The sequence below is a fragment of the Drosophila tropicalis genome, unplaced genomic scaffold (assembly GCF_018151085.1).
Source record: "Drosophila tropicalis isolate 14030-0801.00 unplaced genomic scaffold, ASM1815108v1 contig_276, whole genome shotgun sequence".
Taxonomy (NCBI): domain Eukaryota; kingdom Metazoa; phylum Arthropoda; class Insecta; order Diptera; family Drosophilidae; genus Drosophila; species Drosophila tropicalis.
This window is the reverse complement of record NW_027172728.1, coordinates 1937-26066: the sequence shown is the minus strand read 5'-3', so window position 1 is coordinate 26066 and position 24130 is coordinate 1937. Positions and strand designations below refer to the sequence as shown.

The 24130-nt window shown below is 37.5% G+C and overlaps 1 protein-coding gene across 1 annotated transcript; it reads right to left on the bottom strand.

The window, feature by feature from the left end:
- Positions 1 to 9461: 9461 nt before the first annotated feature.
- LOC137572217 (uncharacterized) lies at positions 9462 to 14871 on the bottom strand. Its single transcript, XM_068283969.1, has 3 exons — positions 12242 to 14871; positions 11940 to 12117; positions 9462 to 11726 (listed from the first exon to the last, which is right to left on the bottom strand). The coding sequence occupies exons 1-3, from the start codon at positions 14869 to 14871 to the stop codon at positions 9462 to 9464; spliced, it is 5073 nt and encodes a 1690-aa protein (XP_068140070.1).
- Between the last annotated feature and the right edge of the window lie 9259 nt (positions 14872 to 24130).

The following is a 24130-nucleotide window of genomic DNA, read 5'->3' as shown; positions in this document are numbered from 1 at the left end:
GGCTTTGCGGGAAGGTCTTCCACCTCCCAAAACTTGGTGAGGAGTACATCAAGTTTTGCTTCGGGACTAACTCGCGTCTGTGCCGCGAAAACGGATCGAGACACCGGAGGGTCAGGAGTGATAGCCCCACACAGAACCCATCCAAAGATGATTTCTAGCCCGACGAAATCACCAATATCCTTTTTGATCCATTCTCCGAGGATGTGGGGAAACAGGTCTACACCGATAATCATGTCAATAGACAATTTGGATACGACCAGGGCGGAGACCTCAATCTTGTTCAGTCTGTCACACGGGGGAGACAGCATTAGCAGACACACCTTGTCGGCGCAGCCTCCATCACTCTGGCCCATGCCAGTAACCGCGGCGTCTACTGGGTAGAAGGGGGGCTGGACCATGCTGAAGACACGCTCGGAGAGAAAAGTTGAATCGGCCCCCGAGTCGATCAACGCCCGAATATGATGATCCACACCGCGATGGTGCAGAGTGACTATCGCAGTGCCTAAAAGGCCTCTGCCTGGGGTAGATGCAAAATAACTTTGAGCATTTGTGAGCTGGTTGCTCGTGGACGGACGCTCTGTGGCGCTGGATGGTGGGACTTGCGCAGCGGACGGCGAGGCCACGGACACATCACTAGGATGCAACAGCGTATGATGACGTTCCTTGCAGGTATGGCAAATTATGCGCACTGGAGCAGCCCTTCACTTAATGACCGCGGGCAAAACAGTTCAGACAAAGTCCCTGCTGTCTAATGGTTTCCAGCCGCCTCTGAACAGGCATATCAAGAAAACTAGGGCAGAGCCGTATTGGGTGATTCTCCCGATGGCACAGCTTGCAAGACGCCGGTTTGAGCTGAGCTTTCGCTGGAAACGCTTGGACCTTCATCGTTGCAGAGGATTTGCGGGGACCAATGGGATTTGAGCTGCTCTAAGTGCATTTTAATGGAAAACAAGGGCACTTCAGACGTTAGATCTTCACTCTCGCGAGCTTCAAACAGAGTCAATGCGTCGCACGCTAGAACGAAATCGGAGAGGGACATTCTGGAGTGTTCTCTACGCTGTTGTGATACGGACCGGGTGACGGGAGCGTCAGAACAGTGCGTCACAACAACGTGCGGAATCTGGGTCTGGGTTGAAAGCTTGGAACGACCTTTGTGTTCACTGAGTCTTTAACCGAGAATCTGCGACCCTCAGGTAAGCTGGACGAAGACGGACGGGACCTTGGGGATTCGCTGCGGCTGCGAACTGACGAGAACTTGCGAGAAATATCCGTACGCTTCACGGTCACCGGAGTTGTCGGAGGCCGAACCTTCTCCGGAGTTGCAGAGGGAGACGAAAGACTGTTGGACTTCGGCGCAGTCTTGGACGGCTCCGTGGACATACTCAGGGGACGACCTTACCTTACCGACCTTCTCGCGTGTGGCTCGGAAACGAAGCCCCTTTAATGGGGATAGATGCGGAATAATATACGAACGCACGTATGCGGATTGAAAATTACACGTAGACGAAGCGAAATGATTACAAAACAAGTTTATATGGATTCGTAAGTAACGATGGGAGTACGTATAAAACAAAACACGGATGAAATATATAAATATGTATAGGATAAAAAGAAAATAAGTTTTTATATAAATCTGGATCTGGATATATATATGAGCGCAAAAGGCTGGCCGGAAAAAATATATATATAATTTTTAAATATGAACGGATATATAAATATGGGGCCGATAGTGCTGGAAAAAATTTATATGTATTTATTTATAAATATGGGCGGATATATATATGAGCGCAAAATACTGGCCGGAAAAAATTATATATATAATTTATAAATATGGACGGATATATAAATATGGGCCCGATAGTGCTGGAAAAATATATATGTATTCATTTATTAGTATGGGCGGATATATAAATATGGACCCGATAGTTGGATAGCTGGAAAAAATATATATGCATTTATTTATAAATATGGGCGGATACATATATGAGCGCAAAAAGTTGGCCGGAAAAATTATATAAATAATTTATAAATATGGAGTGATATATAAATGTGGGCACGATAGTGCTGGAAAAAATATATATGTATTATTTTATAAATATGGGTGGATATATAATTAGGCGAAAAAGGAGAGTCGGAAATAATGTGATTTGAATTTGGCGCGCTTGAGCCGCCTATCGATATCACGACTCGACTCACGTGTCACCACTACTCCGAAAACAGCTGTCGGCCGCTGTTTATATTGTTGGTTTTTGATTTTGTTGTTTAATTATGTTAATAATTTTTTTTGTGGTTGTGCGGAAAAACCAAGAACAAAAGAACGCTTTTACACACCGCGAGTGTTGTGCGCGAAGGCAAACAAAACAAACGATCAATGCATATGGACAAATGCTTTGATCTATGTATGTACGTACATGCATAAGTACACAGGTGAGTATATAGATATGTATGCACACGCGTTGTTCACAACAACAAAAAAAACGTAAGTAATTGTAATTTAATTGGATGTGGGGTTGTGTTAAATCAATGCGCGACACCGAAATGTATTATGTGTTGTGGATATGTACATATGTATGTGCAATGTATGACTATGTAAGCATGTATGTACGTATGTAAGCAAGTGCACCGGTTTCCAAAGACGCGCGAGTTATGCCATTAGCAACACTTCCTATAACAGCCGACCCAAGAGGTCTACACTCCACATTAATGTAAACATAAACAATACCATTCCATTAAACATAGAGTGTCACAAGATAAGTGACAGTTTCCCTAAACATAGAGTGTCACAAGATAAGTGACAGTTTCCCTAAACATAGAGTGTCACAAGAAAAGTGACCAGAAGAAAATATTATAAACACTTAGATGTAAGCCAAACCAGAATATGATTTGATTCAATAAAGCAGTCTTGATTTAACACTCAACCAGAACAGACTCAATCTTAATTGGCGCAGTCGGTACTCGAGTTCACAGTTAAAATATTGTGGAAACTTTGAACGCAATCAAAGATAACGAAACAATATAATACTGTGGAAAACAAAACATTTAGTGACAAAATAAAATATATATATTGTGGAAACTTTGGAGAAAATCTAAGCCAACGAAACAATATAATATTATAAAAACATTTTGTGACAAATAACGAAACAATATAATATTGTAAAAACACTTTGTGCAAACAAACAGAATTATTGTGGAAACTTAAAAAAAAAAAAAAAAAGTTAACGAAACAATAAAACATACACCATTAAAATGGTCCAATCAAGAGATGCATTCTAATCCAACAACAAGGGAGAGAAACAGCATCGAGAAGGAAACAAGGTACTTGCCGGTGTTCACTGGACAGGAGGGAACGTTACATGGTTTCATTTCGGCAGTCAACCAAATCATGGAGGAGTATGATGATAACGACCAGTTTTTCACTGTTATATTCAACACCAAAATTCAAGGTCAGGCTAGAACTATGCTTAATATTAACCCCCCTACATCTTGGGCTGATTGCAAAACTCGTCTTCGACATCATTATCGCCCAAGAACGGATCAAATGGGTCTAACCAGAAAAATTAATAACTTAAGGGTAACTACCGTTCGAGATCTTGATTTTAAAGTAAGAGCAATTGTTGAGGAAATTACTGATTTTTCGGTCTTTGAAAACAATAGCAGATTAGTTGACATATTAAGTGGTCTCTTAATTCAAAGAGTAAAAGAATTATCTTGTGGTCCAATGGCCATTGCCTTAATGAATAAAACAACATTAACAGATATAAGAATTGAACTTGCAAATTATATTGGTCTGAATTATGGAAATTTAAATAAAAAACTATTATTAACCAAAAATGACAATGACCATAGTACATATAACAAACAGACAAGTAATAAAAATACAAACCAAAATACTGAACAGAGTCAAAATGTAAAACAGTCTCAAAATCCCAATAGACAACAGAGTCAAAATATTAGACAGTATCAAAATCCGAATAGACAACAGAGTCAGAACGTAAGACAAAATCAAAATTCTCAGCAACCACAAAATTATCAGCAACCACCAGCAGAAGCAATGAGTGTAGATAATATAAATGAGGAAGTAGTAAACAGCACAGATAATCAAGAGTTTTTTACCAACTAGCCTTGGATGAAAAAAAATTTTATAAAAGGAACAATAGAGAAAGATACTTATATTATTTTAGTAGATACAGGATCAACCATAAGCATTTTAAACACAACTAATGTACATAATTCCAAATACAAAATAATTGAAAAATATTCAAAAACCATACATACGATAAAGGGAAAAATAGAAAGTGACAGTTACTTAGTGAAAACAAAAGTGCCAAGGGAGTTTAAATATATAAATTATGCAAGAACAAAATGGGTGGCTATGCCCCTGGAAAAATCATATGATTTTCTATTGGGCATGGACTTCATTCAAAGGAATTTTGCAAATATTGATTTTCAAAACAAAATTATTAAACTTAACAATGGGGTCGAAATTCCATTCCTTTCCAAACAATCAGAAGATGTTTGCGTAATGGAAGTAAGTGAAATTGATGATCTTAAGTTAAAAGAACTCAATACTGAGGAAGAACAAATAATAAGAAATCTTTCAAAAAAGTACGAAAAGTTATGTTTCAAAGAAGGGGATCACTTAACCAATACTAACACTATAGTTCATAGCATAAAAACTACTACAGACCAACCTATTAATTCAAAACTCTATCGGGTCTCCCCAAAATATGAAGAAGAAATAAAGAAACAAATAATTTACATGGAAAACAATGGAATTATAAGAAAAAGCAAAAGCAAATATAGTTCTCCAATATGTGTCATACCTAAAAAAAGAGATAGCTCTGGAATTCAAAAGTATCTTATTTGTGTATACTATAGGCGTTTAAACCAAGTAACCGTTCCAGATAAGTACCCAATACCTATCATGGACGCTGTATTAGACAAACTCGGTAAAGCCCAATATTTTACTACATTAGATTTAGCAAAAGGCTATCACCAAATTTTAATGGCAGAAGAAGATATAGAGAAAACAGCATTCATTTCACCAATGGGTTTATATGAATATGTTAGAATGCCCCAGCCACATTTCAACGTTTAATGAATGAAATACTGAGGGATTATATAAACAAAAGTTGTGTTGTATACATGGACGATATTTTGATATTTTCAACAACACTTGAGGAACATAAGATTGCTTTAGGAAACATTTTCAAAATACTTAGAAATCATAACTTAAAAATTCAACCAGACAAATGTTCCTTCATGAAACAATATACTGAATATTTCTCACAAAGGAAGGGATTAAACCCAATCCACATAAAATAGAAGCAATAAAAGCAATGCAGCTACCTAAAACAGAAAAGCAATTGAAAGGATTTCTTGGTATGACAGGATTTTACAGAAAATTTATTAAGGACTATTCCAAAATAGCTTACCCAATGATCAGATATTTACAAAAAGGCACACAAATTAATACAAATGACCCACAGTTTATAGATGCCTTTGAAAACCTTAAAACACTTATAAGCTCACATCCAATCTTAAAATATCCAGAGTTTGATAAACCATTTACCATTACAACAGATGCCAGTGACTTCGCAATAGTTGCAGTATTGTATCAACAAGAGCAACCAGTTGCATTCCTTTCAAGAACTTTAAATAAACACGAAAAAAATTACAGTACAATTGATAAAGAATTTTTATCCATTATACATGCAGTAAACTATTTTAGACACTATTTGATAGGTAATAAATTCCAAATTATAACAGATCATGCTCCGATAAAATATCTAAACTCAAAATACAAAGGGAAAGAAATGACAGCAAGACACCAAAGATGGATTTTAAAATTACAAGAATTCGATTATGACATAATATATTTGAAAGGAAAAGACAATAAAGTGGCAGATTTTTTAAGTAGACAGGAAACAGCTGAACTAATAAACAAGGATAAAACAAATGAGTCAAACTTTGAACTGTCAGATACACAGCATTCAGCAGAGGAAGGAGGATTTACAAATTTCTATATAAAAGACGATATTGTAAACAAATATAAAACTCAGATAATAGTAACTTATACAACAACGGACAATATTAATATTCAGCATGGTAGAAAAATAATAGAAGTAAGCCCAGCAGAAACAGAAATTGAAATCGAAATCAAAATGCAAAATAATATAAATAAAGGAACAGTAGGAATTTTTTCAGAAGTTCCAGACTCAGAATATTATAAGATACAATGTATCTTAATGAACATTTTTTCACACTGTAATAATATAAAATTTTTTAAATGTACTAAGAGAGCTCAGGAAATTTCAAGCGAGGAAGAGTTACACAAACAAATAGCTATTTACCACACCAAAGATTCATTACATAGTGGAATAAATGAAGCTTTTAATTCGTTAAAGAACAAAATATATTTTCCAAAGCTAAGAGACCATATTCAGTTGATAATTTCAAATTCTAAAAAATGTAAGGAAATTAATTAAATTAAATTGCCAAATTCAATAAGCCACATAAAATAATAATGGATAATGAATTTCGATCAGAACAGATAAAACAATACTTAAACTAAGAACAAATAGAAATCCATTATACAAAGCCAAATTCACATACAGGAAATGCAGACATAGAAAGACTACATTCTACTCTGATTGAAATAATAGCAGGAATAGATGATGATTTATCAATTTCATCCAAAATGCAATTAGCAATAACAGCTTATAATAACCGTTATCACTCTACAATAAAATGTACACCAAATTATGCAAAAAACATAGAAGATGAGGAAAAACTAAAAAACACTATCATCAAGCACAAAGAAAAAATTTTAAGCAAACAAAATAATACAAGAGAAGATTATGAGGAGGAAAGACAGGAAGGACCAATTAAAAACTATAAACGAGTTAGGCATAAGGATGAACCTTATTTTAGAATTACAACATTAAATAATATTCATCCATGTAATATAAAAAGACCGTCAAAGCAGGGAAAAATTAATTTCCAACAAAATACAGATTGACATCCTTGAAACAAAAAATTTTTTTTTCTCTTATCCTCAGATTTTCATAATTTTTTACGTTATAATGTGTGTTCAAGGCAGATTACAAATTGAACCAATTCAATCAAATGCAGGATATGCACCTATACAAACTTATTCCACGGAAATAGTTAATGAAACAGTAATTATACTACACATTATTAATATCGACCCTTTAAGTAATATAATAAATCAAATGGAGACAAACATTAAAAATTTTAACATCACAGGAAAAAAAGGAGCTATTAGCCGAAATAAATCCAATTAGAGCTAAAATAAAATCCATAACCCCAAACAACAGAATAAAAAGAGGAATGTTAAATATTGTAGGAACAACATACAAATGGCTTTTTGGAATTATGGATGATGAAGATAGAACAGATATTTTAGATCACCTTAACAATATTGACCAAAACAACCATAATATTATACAAGACATGAACCAACAAATTGTTATAAATACACATTTTAATAAAACAATACACAACTTAGCAGAAACAATTAAACAAGACAGAACAATAATCAACGACATACTTACAAGCATGTACATTCAAAATCAAGAAATAGAAATTAAAATACTTCATAATGACCAAATGGGGAAATTAAAAAATATAGAATTCAAAATAAATTATATTCAGGAAAACATAGCATCAGCAAAAAATAATATAATCGTACCAGAAATTTTATCAGAAGAGGAAATAAATAAATTTGACATTGATTTTTATAAATTAAAGCTAATCCGTATGGGCATTTTAAAATATAAGAATAATTGCATCATATATTTTAAGAATAATTGCATCATAATCGCAATTAAAATCCCAAAATCATTTATAACCATAGATGTCAAGTTAATTATTCCTATACCAAATATAGATTATATACAAATAGACCAAGAAAATCAGTTAATTGTAGAAATAAATAATAAAACATTTACATATGAACCCAACAAAATTTTAAAAGAATTAAAATTAAGTAAAAGTTGTACCATTAATAATAATTGCAAATTTATATTTAACAATATAACAAGTATCGAAGAAATTGACGATGATACAATTATAATCAAAAATGCCAAGAATACAAAAATATATCAAAATTGCGATAAAAGAAATATTATACTTAAGGGAAGTAACTTAATTCAATTCGGTAACTGTAAAATTCAAATTCTAAATGAAATATTTTTTAACGAAAAAACAGAATTTCACGAAAAATTTTTTTTATCCAACAGAACTATTGAATCAAACCTATAAAAACACAATTAACTTTGATCATGTAACAATAGATAATTTTGACAATTTAAAAGAAATCACAGAACTTAAATACGAAAAAAAATGACAAATATTTATATATATATATATTTTTAACACTTTTTATTATTATTATTATTATATGTTTATCCATTTATATACATATAGTAATATATCCGCCACTCCATCCACTCACACCACTCAATTTCCCACTCCAATCACCCACATAACTTGATCCCCCTTTAGTCTAGAAAACAGCGGATGTTTACTGCAAGCGAGACTAAACAAAAATCCTATAAACAAATGTCCCCAAAAATCTTCCAAGCGTGAGAACGCTTAGTTAGCAAAAATCAATAAGCCAATCAAAATCCAGATCCCTTGTCACCAGATAAAAAAGCTCCCAATACTAATATCAAAAGCTTTTTAACCGAACTTTAATTATATCTGTATGAATAATCATAAGTTAGTTCTTAAGACGCTTTGTTTCAATAAAGATCGTTTTTGAGTCTCACCAATCCAAATTTCTTTTTTTTTATCAATGAAAGAATCGGATTTATAACTGGCGCAGTCGGTAGGATAAAACGAAAAAATTTGTTTTTTTTTTTATTTTTTTTATATTAAGGTTTTTTTTTTTTTTTTTATTTTTTTATTTTTAAATAAAATTTTTTTTTTTTTTTTTTATTATATTATGTTTTTTTTTTTTTTCAACCCCCCCCTACAAATATAAAATATATGGTGGGTCCGTGATTATCAATTTTTTTGTAAAAAAAAAAAAGAAAGGGGGAGAAGATAATGGTCGGGACGTGGGACAGCTCCAAAAAAGTTCGCGAGTCGAACATATACCCCGAGCCCTCTAACCAAACAATTAAACGCCGGTTTTGTGTTGTATTGCGCTATATTCAGTTGCACAATTTGTGGGCATATCGATCGGTTAGATCGGTTGGCTGAAATCTTTATTTCAATGTTAATTCAAATTTCTCACATGATTCTATTTTATCTTACATTTGTGTTTTTCTCTCCTTTCCACGTCTTTCCTGCTTGCCTAATTTTCTGTGACTGGCGCGCCGTCATAGCGGGCCGCCGCTCTGTCATAAGTGCAAGCAAAGACAAAGTAAATTCTAACTGTTCTTCTTCGAATGAGAGAGAATAAAAACCAGGGGCGCGTTGGGTAAGCCTTTCTACTGGCGCGGGGCGGCAATTAAGCCTGCACCGCAACATTCCCCACCCCGTAATTCACCAGCGTCTTCGCGCGGTGGATTACTCTCCAAATTCAGTACGGCCAGCTTCACTGTTGGTCGCGTAACAAGTCCATCTACTGTGCGAACGACTGCGCTTCGCACCTGTCCATCTTTCCCACGATGAACGTCGATCACTCTTCCCTTTGGCCACGTATTACGTTTAGCGGCATCGTCTACAATTATCACCACGTCACCTACTGCTACCGGCTTGAGCTGTGGTTGGAACCATTTCGTGCGCCTTGTGATTGTAGGTAGATATTCTCTTAGCCACCTCTTCCAGAAACGGTCGGCAATTTGGCTGGCAACACGATACCCTTTTGCGAGTTGCGGACCAGACTGTTCCAGTGAACCGTTCTCACGTAGGCCACTAGAACTGCCTTTTAGAAAATGGTTCGGCGTTAATGCTTCCGATTCGGCGCTTTCTAAAGGCACATACGTCAGAGGCCTTGAATTCAAAATTTGCTCTACGTCAGCAAACGCTCCTCTTAACACCTCTTCCTTCAGGCCGGCCTTTGGCAGTATTTCTGAAAGTATAGATTTAGTAGAACGTACCAGTCGCTCCCAAACGCCGCCCATGTGCGGTGAACTGGGAGGGTTAAACTTGAACTCCAACGTTGGATACTGCTGTTCCACAGCTGAAGTTGATATCCGTTCTATGTGCTCCTTCAATACGCGGCTAGCTCCTCTAAAATTTGTACCATTGTCCGATAGTATGGTACGCGGCACCCCTCTTCTGGCTACAAACGCCTTCAATACGCAAAGAAATGAGTCGGTTGACAGTGATGTAGCAATTTCTAGGTGTACCGCTCGGGTCGTAAGGCATGTGAATAACACGCCCCATCTCTTCTCGTGCCTGCGGCCCACTGCGACTTCAAATGGGCCGAAGCAGTCCACTCCAGTAAAAGTGAATGGTTGTGTGTGCGGCGATAACCTCTCCTTTGGTAAATCGCCCATCTTTGGTGGCACTGGTCGGGCCACTCGTATACGGCACGCTACACAGGCGTTCGCGACTTTTCTCACTAAAGCGCGTAAGCCGGTTATCCAGTACCGCTGTCGTACCTCGTTAACGACAATTTCATTGTGCAAATGGTAATTCTTCCTGTGATAGTACTCCACAATCAGAAACGTTACTCTATGCTTTTGCGGTAGTATAATGGGTCGCTTAGTGTCCATATCTACGCCTTCAATTCTGTCGATTCGTCCTTTGATACGTATGTGCACTCCTAACTCGTCCAGGTAAGGAGTGCACTTAAATAGCTTACTTTTCCTATTTGTTATGCCATGTCCTTGGTTTAGGCATCTGATCTCTTCTGGAAACTCCTCTTCTTGGCATGCACGAATAAAAACTGCATCGGTTTCCACATCGCGGTTTATAGCCAAAATGTTCATCAGTTGTTCTCCGCAAGGCCTCTTACATATGCCTTGCAAAAAGTTTAGAACTCGCTTTTGTACCGCCCGTAGCTTTTCCAACGTTCCGAATCGTTCCGGATCCGGTGTGATGCAAGCCAAACTAGAGTTCCCTTTGACTTTCTCCTCGTGGTGCAAAATACTTTCACTCGTCTTGCTCGGGCCCTGCTCCATGCTAGGCCATTGTGTCTCTTGTTCATACAAGAATCTCGGGCCAACAAACCACCTTGAATTCCCGGTCATGTCTGGCATCTTTGTCCATTTCGTGCCATCGTCTGCAACGTTATGCTGGGTGGGCACCCATCGCCAAGATAGCACGTCAGAGTCTTCCAGAATTTCTCCAACTCGCAATGCCACAAATTGATTGTATTTGCGGGCATCTGATCTAATCCAGCATAAAACGTCCTTAGAATCCGTCCAGAAAATACGCTGACATACTGTTACTGAGAGTTCAGGTTCGATGAATTTCGCCAGCCGTAAACCTAAAACAGCAGCCATCAGTTCCATCCGTGGTATTGAGACTGGCTTCAAGGGGGCCACTCGTGTCTTAGACGCTACCAGGGAACAGTGGACTATTCCATCCACTTCTGCTCGCAGGTACACAAGCGCTGCATAAGCGTTGATACTGGCGTCCACAAACGTGTGAAGTTGTACTCGTCTTGCACAACAAACCTTCGGCATGCACCTTGAAATCCTCACTTCGTTGATTTTGGGTAACAGCTTCACCCAAATTTTCCAGTCTGCTTGGTCCTCTTCCTGAAGAGACTCATCCCAATCCGTTCCTGCTCGCCAGATATTCTGCAAAATAATTTTAGCACGAACAGTGAAAAAGCCAAGCAATCCAAGTGGGTCAAAAATTGACATAACCACACTTAAAACAGTTCTTTTGGTCGGATAGTCTTTCGATGCTCTTTCAAGTAAATCCGGCTTGACTACATACGTAAGTTGATCTGTCACGGGCAGCCACCACATGCCTAAAACCTTATCTTGCGTTTTTTCAAGGAATCCCACCTCCCTAGGCACGTCTCCTTCTTGGTTCTTGAGCGCTCTCACTACGCTCGCAGAATTCGAGGTCCAGCGCCTCATGTTGAATCCACCCTCCAAGTGAATTCTCTGCACCTCCATGGCCAACTCCGTCATCTCGTCTTCGGTGTTTGTCGACTCGAGCCAGTCGTCGACAAACGTGTTTCTACAAATGGCCGCAACAGCTCTTGGAGATTCTTTTTCTGAACCGCTCTGCGTTGCGATTCTTTATGTAATTAGCTAAGGCCGGCGAGCAGGAAGCCCCGAATGTCATAACCTGCATCACGTACGTTTCTGCCGCCTTAGCCGAATTTCCATTGCGCCATAGAAACTTCTGAGCCGTCTGGTCCTCTGGGCGCACTCTTACTTGGTGAAACATCTCACTTATGTCACCAGCCACTGCTACTGGTCGCTCCCGAAAACGTATTAACACGCCAACTAGAGATGCCAGTATATCCGGGCCCTTTAGCAAGACGTCGTTTAATGACGTGCCGTTGACTTTCGCAGCTGCATCCCAGACCAGCCTCGTCTTGTTCTTGTTTGGGTTAGTGACTGTAAATATAGGAAGAAACCATGAACTTTTACCCTTATTTAGCTCACTTTCTGTTAATCTCCGGATGTATCCCTTTTCTTCATAGCTTTGCATAATGTCCAACATAAAGCTTCTAAGATCGATGTCCTTTGCCATTTTCGCTTCTAAACACTGAAGACGCCTCATGGCCATCGAGTATGAATCCGGTAGATCTACTCTGTCGAACCTCCATAACAGTCCAGTTTGCCAACGTTTGTCAATCGGGCAATAACTTGTGGTCGCCTCCATAATCTGCAACGCGCGCTCGTCGTCTTTCGATCTTAATGGCTTACTTGGCACACGTGTTCCCGAGGACTCCATAGCAAAGTATTCTTTCATTGACGCATCCAAAGCGCGCATGCTGCTCGCTTCATTGCACTCACATATGTGCAATATGTGTGAGGACGCTGGAGCGGCGTCGCTGTGCCGGCCATACACAGACCAGCCCAATCTACAGCGCGCCGCGACCACGTCGTCTCCTTCGGACTCCCGTATCTCCAAAGGCACACAAACTTTCAAATTATCCAGACCAATAATTAAGCTTGCTTTTACGTTACAGTAACTTAAATTTGGTAAATACTGTAGATGCTTTCTCGATGTTACCAGTTCGTCGGTAACTGTTTGCGTAGGCAAGTCTAACTTACGTACCGTGCGCAAACTCTTGAGTTCAAATTGCGTCGCACCTTGACACATCGACGACACTCCGACACTCACATACTTGGACGCGCTTTCCGTTTGAGTGACTTGACTGGTCCACTTTAAGCACAGTTCTTCGGCCGGGCCATCTAGTCCTAACTCGTCTGCCAGAGTTTCTTCAATCAAAGAGCAAGCGGCTCCCTCGTCCAGTAAGGCATATGTCGCTAAATTTCGCTTCCTTCCGTATAACATGATTGGCATATATCTGAATAAAGCCTTGCTTGTTATATCTCCATGGAATAAGATTGGTGGATGAACTGGTTTATCATCCTCATTCGTCTGCCACTGCGATTTGCTTTCCTTGTAGTCCGCTGTCTCGTGGATCAACGAGTGGTGTATCTGCCTGCACCCATCGACACCACAACTTCTTTTACTTTTGCAATTCCGTATCACGTGCTGATCAAAACAACAATAGCAGAGCCTCTTTTGCCGCACGAACTCCTTTCTCTGCTTTATGCTCATTTCTCGAAAGAGGCGACAGTCTGCTACGTTATGACTCCCTGCACATTTGGGACACAACCGGATGCGTACTTCTTGTGTTTTCGATTCCTGACTAGATCCACTTTGCAATTCGTTGTGCAGAAAAATTCGCTCTTTGGTTCTCTTTGCTCCATCCTTAGCTGGAACTGTATACGGCGTAACCATTGAGGCACACATTGCAATGCCAAACAACCAATTGTCAAAGATAGACAAGTTAGCCACACATCCAATTAGAGTCATTCGGTGTCTTCCCCAATCGAGTTTCAATTCTCCCGGCAACTTCTCGACGAGCTCGCCTAGTAAAGCTGGATCGTGCAGATACTCTTTAAGCCCAATTGCGACCAGTGTCGCGCAATAGTTCTGCACTGCCAAGGCTAGCTGAATAACCGAATCCAAATTATTTGAGCGTGCCGCTGGTTCTTCTCTTAGTTTCCTTTGAAGGCTCGAGTGAATAATCTCCGGTCTTCCATAAAGCATCCGTAACGTACCGATTGCATACGGCACCGTCTCTGGACACATTAGCTTTCCTCGAACGGCATCCCAAGCCGCTCCTTTTAAGCACTTTTGGAGCCGAATAAGATTCTCTTCGTTACTAATTCCACATCTTTCAGTAGATTGTTCGTAGTGGCTTATAAACAACAACCACTCTTCTGGCTTACCGGAAAACACGGGTAAGTCTTTGTTCAGTACTTGGCGGGCCGCTATCTGTTCCGATGACAATAGAGTTTTCTTGTGTCCTAAATCCGTAGAGTGCACTCCAGGGCTTAACGTCAAGTGTCCGGTAGCCGGCAGTTGGCTTCCAGGTCCATGCTGCATTCCACCCGCGTTACTCATTTGTCCTTGGGTCCACAATCCGTTATGAAGATTAGCTGTATTGGCCAGAAAAGGTAGACTCACTCCTTGAATAGTCGATTGCGCCAACGCAGGTACGGACCACGGAGCTAGATCAATTTTACTGGGCCGTTTAATTGCCGTACCGTTTCCTGCGTGACTCTCGAACATTCCATTAAGAATCGTTTGTTGCACTGACAAACCGTCGCCTCTGGATGGCGTTGACATCGTTGGTGTATCAGTTTCTTTGTCGCTTGAGACCGCTCCATTCTCAGTCGCCTCAGCGCCGTCTTCCTGACTCTCAGCGCTAGGTTGAACTGGTACTCTATCACTGTTGCTCATTGCATATGTTGCGTAACAATGAGGTTATGTTTGCCTGTTTGCACGTGGTTCACTATCTCCCTCTCTTTTCCTCTCTCAGCGAGCCGGCATGTAATCGTCTGCCGCGGTCGCTCTCACGAAGGAAGCTTCTGGAAGATTCCACGTTCACTATCTCCCTCTCTCTTCCTCTCTCAGCGAGCCGGCATGTAATCGTCTGCCGCGGTCGCTCTCACGAAGGAAGCTTCTGGAAGATTCCACGTTCACTATCTCCCTCTCTCTTCCTCTCTCAGCGAGCCGGCATGTAATCGTCTGCCGCGGTCGCTCTCACGAAGGAAGCTTCTGGAAGATTCCACTCCAATCCACGTGGTTCAGAGATATTCAGACTCTGCTAATATCTCTGGAGCCAAAGAAATAAATATTTCAGGATGTAGAAAATGTTCAGGTCGTGACGTGGGACAGCTCCAAAAAAGTTCGCGAGTCGAACATATACCCCGAGCCCTCTAACCAAACAATTAAACGCCGGTTTTGTGTTGTATTGCGCTATATTCAGTTGCACAATTTGTGGGCATATCGATCGGTTAGATCGGTTGGCTGAAATCTTTATTTCAATGTTAATTCAAATTTCTCACATGTTTCTATTTTATCTTACATTTGTGTTTTTCTCTCCTTTCCACGTCTTTCCTGCTTGCCTAATTTTCTGTGACTGGCGCGCCGTCATAGCGGGCCGCCGCTCTGTCATAAGTGCAAGCAAAGACAAAGTAAATTCTAACTGTTCTTCTTCGAATGAGAGAGAATAAAAACCAGGGGCGCGTTGGGTAACGCCTTTCTACTGGCGCGGGGCGGCAAAAAATTATACCCCCACACCAGCTGTAGCTATAAAAAACAAAACCCCCCCCCAAATTTTTTTTTTTTTTTTTTTTTCTCAGAAAAATTTTTTTTTTTAAAAAAAGCGGGACTTTGATTTTTGAAGTTAAAAATATTTTTTAATTAAAGATGACTCTGGAACTATCAAAAACACCTCTACCCCAAGCACTTCCTATGCTTAGACAGTTGCCCAATTTCGATGGTAACGCCTTGACCCTGAGCACGTTCATACGGAGAGTTGACTACATTCTACAACTCTACCCGACGAGGGACATCCGTCAACATAGCTTGATGTATGGTACTATAGAGATGCAGCTCACTGGAGATGCACAACGGATATCACAACTAGCGCACGCCAACAATTGGAGCGAGTTGCGGGCCGCCCTCATCAGCGAATATAAGGTGCAAACGCCTTATGAAGAGTTACTACGACGGCTATACCATACTTCCTTTGGAGGAAACCTTCGTAAGTTTATTGAAGATTTAGAACATAAGTCTTTTATTATAATTAATAAGTTAGAATTAGAAGGCGATGCCGCCAATACCATTTTATACACAAATGCCATGAATAACACAGTCAAAGAAGTCATTATTAAAAAATTACCAGACAAGCTTTATATGACATTAGCGAAGTTTGATATTTCAACAGTGTCTAATCTGAAACAAGTAGCCCAGAGAGAGGGTCAATATGAAAACAGCTCCACAGAGAAACCAAAAACTAACAATCAAAGTAATTCAGGAAATTCGAATTACAAATCAAACCAAAACCATTCAGGGCAGAACTATTATAAGCAAAACCACCAATACAATAATTCAAATCATACCAATTCCCAAAATAACCAACAGCTTCGAGAAGAATTTCAACAAAATCTTAATCAGGGCAGACAAGAAAATCCCCTTAATTATCAGATTCAGAATCAACCTCAGAATCAAAACCCTGTGGTAAATCAACCCACTAAAAGGCAAAGAGAGAGTACCAGTGGTCAGAGTAAAATGGAATGGTCCGAAAATTTTCATCAATCAGCCTCGGATCAGATAGCTCAGACAGAACAGTTGGATCAAATAGATCATCCGAATACCTCCAATCAAATCCCTATGTCCAACTAAAAATCAATAACATTCCTTTAAAGTGCGTTATAGATACAGGCTCTTCAATAAATATTATCAACGAAAATTATTTCAATTTTCCAGAAACATCAGAAAATTTAAATGTTCAAACAATAAAAGGAATAATTGAGCTTAACAAAAGCGTATCTTTTGCACCAAGCAAGCTTTGCCCCAACCATCAAAAATTTTATTGCCATAAATTTTCATCAACATATGACATACTATTAGGTAGAAAATATCTCAAAGCATGTCAGGCCGTTATTAATTACGAAGAAAATAGTGTAACATTATCAAATCACAAATTCTATTTCAAATACACCAATAAAGAAGAAAAAGAAGAATCAATACCTTATCCTCCCCCAGAGTTTGAATATGAAGCATTCGCACATGAAATAAATAACGGTATCGAGGAAAGAAACGAATTTAGACTTGATCATTTAAATTCAGAAGAAATAGAAATGTTAAAGAAAATATTGCATGAATTTAGCGATATCCAGTATAGGAAAGGTGAAAATTTGACCTTTACCAGTACAATAAAACACAACATCAGAACTAAACACGAAGACCCAATTTACAAACACCCATACAAATACCCACAAATCTTTGACGAAGAAGTCAATAAACAAATTAATGAAATGATAGAACAGGGAATCATTCGGAAATCGAAATCGCCCTATTGTTCACCAATCTGGATCGTACCTAAAAAAGAGGACGCATCCAAGGAACAAAAGTTCCGCCTAGTAATCGACTATCGTAGTCTAAATGAGATTACCGTCGATGACAAGTTCCCAATACCAGTAATGGATGAAATATTAGACAAACTTGGAAAATGTCAATATTTTACAACCATTGACCTCGCCAAGGGATTCCATCAAATCCAAATGGACCCTAAATCAATCGAAAAAACCGCATTTTCAACTAAACATGGTCATTACGAGTACACACGAATGCCATTTGGACTAAAAAATGCACCAGCAACATTCCAAAGATGTATGAACAATTTATTAGAAGACTTAATCTATAAAGATTGTTTAGTCTACTTAGACGATATTATTGTTTATTCCACCTCATTAGAAGAACATTTGGCATCACTAAAAAAGGTCTTTGCTAAATTGCGCAATGCTAATCTAAAACTACAATTAGATAAATGCGAGTTCTTGAAAAAGGAAACAGAATTTTTAGGTCACGTCATAACTACAGAAGGAATCAAACCAAACCCAGACAAAGTCAAAGCTATTCTAAAATTTCCAATCCCGAAAACCCCGAAAGAAATAAAATCATTCTTAGGCTTATGCGGATTCTTCCGTAAATTCATTCCAAATTTTGCACACATTGCAAAGCCTTTAACCCTTGGATTAAAGAAAGGAGCTAAGATTAACATAACCGACCCACATTATATTTCATCCTTTGAAAAATTAAAATGCCTCCTTATGAACGATCCCATACTTGCATATCCCGATTTTAAAAAACCATTTTTTCTAACCGCTGATGCTAGCAATATAGCTTTAGGTGCTTTCCTCTCACAAGACCATAGACCTATTTCTTATGGTAGTAGAACACTAAACCAACATGAACTTAATTATTCAGCCATAGAAAAGGAATTACTATCTATCGTATGGGCAACCAAATATTTTAGGCCATACCTCTTCGGTAGACATTTTGAAATACTAAGTGATCATAAACCCCTTGTCTGGTTGGACAATATCAAAGAACCTAACATGAAATTACAGAGATGGAAAATAAAATTGAACGAATTTGATTATAAAATAAAATACGAGATTGGTAAGTATACCAGGAAAAGAAAATTATGTGGCAGACGCCCTTTCCAGAGTAAAAATAGATGAAAATCTTTTAGGTGAAGAAATAAGTAGTTCTAGAGCTACAGTACATAGTGCTCAAGAAGATAACGAAAACCTAATAGCCATTTCAGAAAAACCCCTGAATTATTACAATCGTCAAATAGAATTCAATAAATGCAACGAAAATAAAGTCAACGTTACTCACTATTTTCACAAAACGAAGATAGAAATATCATATGTAGAAATGACCAATCAGTTTGCTAAAGAAATTATTAAGGAATATTTATGCTCAAAAAATAACGCACTTTATATTCAAAACGACACAGATTTTCAAATACTTCAAGAAGCTTATCTTGAAATAATTAACCCAGACAGCCAAACAAAAACATTGAGAACCACTTACAAATTAAAAGACATTCCCACTTATGCAGAATTCAAAGAAATTATTCTTAAAAACCATAAATCATTACTTCATCCAGGTATCACTAAAACTCAAAACTGGTTTAAAGAAAAATACTATTATCCAGACTATCAGAAATTAATTCAAAATTTCATTAATGAATGCCATATTTGCAATTTATCAAAATCAGAAAACCGAAATACCAAATTATCTTTTGAAACCACCCCAGAGATATTTAACGCTAGAGAAAAATACGTAATGGATTTCTATTTAATCGACAATCAACAATTTTTATCCTGTATTGATATTTATTCAAAGTACGCGACTTTAGTCGAAGTCAAAAAGTCGAGATTGGCTTGAAACAAAAAGAGCAATCACAAAAATCTTTAACGATATGGGTAAACCCTTAGAAATCAAAGCAGATAAAGACTCAGCTTTCATTTGCATAGCTCTTCAAAATTGGCTACAATCAGAAAACGTTAATATAAGTATAACATCGAGCAAAAATGGTGTTTCAGACGTGGAAAGATTCCACAGAACTGTAAACGAAAAGCTAAGAGTTATTAATGCAGAGTCTAGTATAGAAGACAAGCAAACCAAATTTGAAACTATCCTTTACACATATAACCATATAACCAAACATCTAACGACAAACAGAACACCAGCAGATATCTTTATTTACGCAGGCACACCTCTTTATAATACACAAGCTAACAAAGCTAAACAAATTGATAAATTAAATGAAAATAGGAACGATTTTGATATAAATACACAGTATAAACAAGCCCCTTTAGTTAGATCGAAAACGACAACACCCTTTAAGAAAACAGGGGAAATTACCCAAGTTGACGACAAACATTATATTGAAACAAACCGAGGTAGACAAACAACACACTACAAATCGAAATTCAAAAAGAAAAAGAAAACTCATCAAAGTAAATATACTAATTAATTTCAGAGATCCCAACATTACTATTTCTACTCTTATCAATGGTACACTCGACGCATAATCAAAGCATTGAAATTAATCCCATAAAGGCACCTAATGGATATCTTGTATTCAAAACAGGAACCATGGATTTACCCTCAGATTTCGAATATCATTATTTAACTGTAAACTTAACCAATATACAAACCACTTACAACAACTTGGTTGAGCAGTCAGAACCATATAAAAACATAGTCCACATTCAGTATTTAGTCGAAAAATTAAATCGCGAAATGAACGGCATAAAAATAATAAAAAGAAATAAGCGAGGACTTATTAACATAATAGGCACAGCACATAAATATCTTTTCGGCACCTTAGACCAATACGATAAAGAAGAACTTGAAGAAAAAATTGATAGTCTATCAGCAAATAGCGCCCAAAATAATGAACTTAATCATATCATTGAAGCAGTCAACAAAAACATAGAACTCCTAAATAATCTTACTATTCAACAGGATGCAGACAAAAAACTAAATATACTAATGTTCAACTTAGAGCATTTTACAGAATACATAGAAGACATAGAGTTAGGAATGCAGTTGACAAGACTAGGAATATTTAATCCAAAACTTTTAAACCATCAAGAAATATTTAACATAAATACAGAAAAACTTTTAAACATAAAAACATCTACTTGGTTAAAATCAGACACAAATGAAATATTAATAATTTCGCATATACCTAGACAAATATCTAAAACATCGCTATTCAAAATTATATCCTATCCAGATGAAAATAATAACACTTTAACAGAAAACATTCAAGAAACTTACTATATTCAAAATAATAAAATTTATGCAAAATCAACCAAAAAACAAGAAATAAATGAGTGTATAGTTGGCATTATTACACAGAATGCAAATACACAAAGATGTTCAAAACCAATTCAATTAGTTATGTAGAACCAAATATTATCGTATCTTGGAACTTGCCCAAAACAAATTTAAAACAAAATTGTAACCAAAATAAAATATTCATAGAAGGAAATAATATAATAAAAATATACGACTGTGCTATGCAGTTAAATGAAATATCAATAGTAAATACATTACAAGATTATACCCAAAATATTTATGTAACCAATAATGTAACAAAACTAGAACCAATCTCTTATATCCAAGCTAAACAAATCATTTCCGAAAAAACTGCATATAACAAAATATTTAATATCATAACTACCACAACATTTATAATTACAATAATAAGTTTAACCCTATATCTTATCTATAAATTTAAGTCAATATCAAAAAAAATAATTATTACACAAATTAAGAATGAAACTTTTGTACAATCAAGTGACTCAGCTTTTGACAATCCCGTTTTACATGAATTGTCCCCATCCAAAGAAATTTCACTTGCAACACAGCAAGCACATCCAACTCTATACCCTGTATTTCCCGCCTGAGCACAGGCTATTTTCTACGTGTTGGGGGAGTAATATATCCGCCACTCCATCCACTCACACCACTCAATTTCCCACTCCAATCACCCACATAACTTGATCCCCCTTTAGTCTAGAAAACAGCGGATGTTTACTGCAAGCGAGACTAAACAAAAATCCTATAAACAAATGTCCCCAAAAATCTTCCAAGCGTGAGAACGCTTAGTTAGCAAAAATCAATAAGCCAATCAAAATCCAGATCCCTTGTCACCAGATAAAAAGCTCCCAATACTAATATCAAAAGCTTTTTAACCGAACTTTAATTATATCTGTATGAATAATCATAAGTTAGTTCTTAAGACGCTTTGTTTCAATAAAGATCGTTTTTGAGTCTCACCAATCCAAATTTCTTTTTTTATCAATGAAAGAATCGGATTTATAACTATATATACTGTAAAAAGAAAAATATAAACATTAATGTAAACAGAATTCAGGAGAATTCATACTCTCAGAGGGGAGGAGTTATGCCATTAGCAACACTTCCTATAACAGCCGACCCAAGAGGTCTACACTCCACATTAATGTAAACATAAACAATACCATTCCATTAAACATAGAGTGTCACAAGATAAGTGACAGTTTCCCTAAACATAGAGTGTCACAAGATAAGTGACAGTTTCCCTAAACATAGAGTGTCACAAGAAAAGTGACCAGAAGAAAATATTATAAACACTTAGATGTAAGCCAAACCAGAATATGATTTGATTCAATAAAGCAGTCTTGATTTAACACTCAACCAGAACAGACTCAATCTTAATTCGCGTGAGGAAATTAATTTCGCACCTAATTCGAACGCGCAAGAAATCGCGGTGCATACGTTAAGTGCTATTTTAAAAAAAATTTTTTTTTTTTTGCCTTTTGTGTCGTGGTAAATGTGCGAAGGGATTATATGTATATGGATATGTACATATGCGCGTACATCAACAGGTGACGATGTATGTATGTACGTAGATACGCGCGTGCGGAAATAAGTTTGGCATTAAAAATAATTATTCCAACACATAAGAAAAAGCGGTGAACACTTTGATTATTATTTTTCCCTATTTTTTTTAACACTTTAATATTTTTTTTGTTTTTTAAACTTTTACGCCGATTTGGCAAACAGCTGTGGAAATTACATGTACATGTGAATGCATATGTAAAAAAAGGTGGATTTGGACAAGTGCGAGGAAAAAACATAAATAAAAATGGATAATCGTGGAAAGTAAAACGAGAACGTTGGACAATCACGCTAAGGATTAGGAACTACCATGTAACCTTGGAACAGGTCAGGTATGTACATACAATATGTAAAAGTGTGTAGGTCGCTATGGAGAAGCGGGAAAACCTCACACTTTTAGTAGTATGTAAATGAAATGAATAACGAAATTTTGTACTTATCAGGAATTCCGCCGATGCAAGCTGGAGGAGCGGAAGGATATCCGGCTCGAAGGACCAATGTTCGTGGAGTGGCGGAAGGATCCAAATAAATTACAAGTGGTTGGCTGGTGCCAATTTCTTCTGGGTGAGCGAGGGATGAATTAATAACGCGCGATAACTTCGGTTAAAAAACCTATGCTTTATTAAATGCACAGGTGGCCGACACACACGAAATGTTTCGGGTTAAACGTATACAAATTTCGAGATAGAAAATTCTGAAGAGAAGGAACGGGTGTTCGGGTGAAAAACTCGGATTAGATTAAATGGCGATGCCCATTGGAAAAACCAAGTCACTCCTCCTGGTGTGACCGTAGATGCCGAGGATCAAAAAACCCTCCTCACTCCTCCCCGCTCACTGCTCTTCGCCGCTCACTGCTGTTCACCCGGTGGCGTGAACAATCCTGATCGTATTTTAAATCACCGAGTTATAAAGACATTTGTAGTTTTTTATCACTTTTTATACCATACACCCATAGGGTGAAATGGTATATTAAAGTCGCCAAAATGTATGTAACAGGCAGAAGGAAGCTTCTCCGACCCTATAAAGTATATATATTCTTAATCAGGATGAACATCCGAGTCGATCTAGCCCGTCCGTCCGTCCGTCCGTCCGTCCGTATGAACACGCAGATCTCGGAGACTATAAGAGCTGGAGCCACCAAATTTGGTATGTATACTCGTGTATTATGCACATATATAGAGTTAATTGGAATTTCGGCCACGCCCCCTTACGCCCCCAGGAATAACATAAAACTGTTTTTCTTAAAAAGTATAATAGATAGAGACATCAAATTTGGTTTATATACTCGTTTAGTTAGCGCGCAGAAACTAATTGTTTAAACTTTTGCCACACTCCCTTCCGCCCCCGGAATTTACATAAAACTGATTTTCTTAAAAACTATGACAGCTACCGACATCAAATTTGGTATGAAGACTAGTTTAATAGACGCGCAGAAACTGGCTATTTAAAAATTTTGCCACGCCCACTTACGCCCCCGTAAATTAAACAAAACTGATTTTATCAAAAACAAACAAAGCTAAAGTCACCAAATTTAGTATGTATACTGGCTTAGTATTCGCGCAGAGTATATATATTTTCTTTTTTTCCACGCCCACTTCCGCCTCCATAATTAAGAAAAATCCGATTTCCTCCTGTAGTTTTTTGACTATCGCATTCGGCAGACTAATTATTCTTATCTATTTCTACAAAACTACCAAATTTTATTGAAATCGGACTAGAAACATGCAAAATATGCGTA

Bases quoted from the DNA above. Each gene is read 5' to 3' on its own strand.
- LOC137572217 (XM_068283969.1), bottom strand. From the start codon at position 14,871: ATGAGCAACAGTGATAGAGTACCAGTTCAACCTAGCGCTGAGAGTCAG. The intron at 12,118-12,241 runs GTACGTGATGCA...GGCCATTTGTAG, and splicing joins TCGGCTAAGGCGGCAGAAAC to AAACACGTTTGTCGACGACT. The intron at 11,727-11,939 runs GTGGGATTCCTT...ATTATTTTGCAG, and splicing joins AAGGAGACGTGCCTAGGGAG to AATATCTGGCGAGCAGGAAC.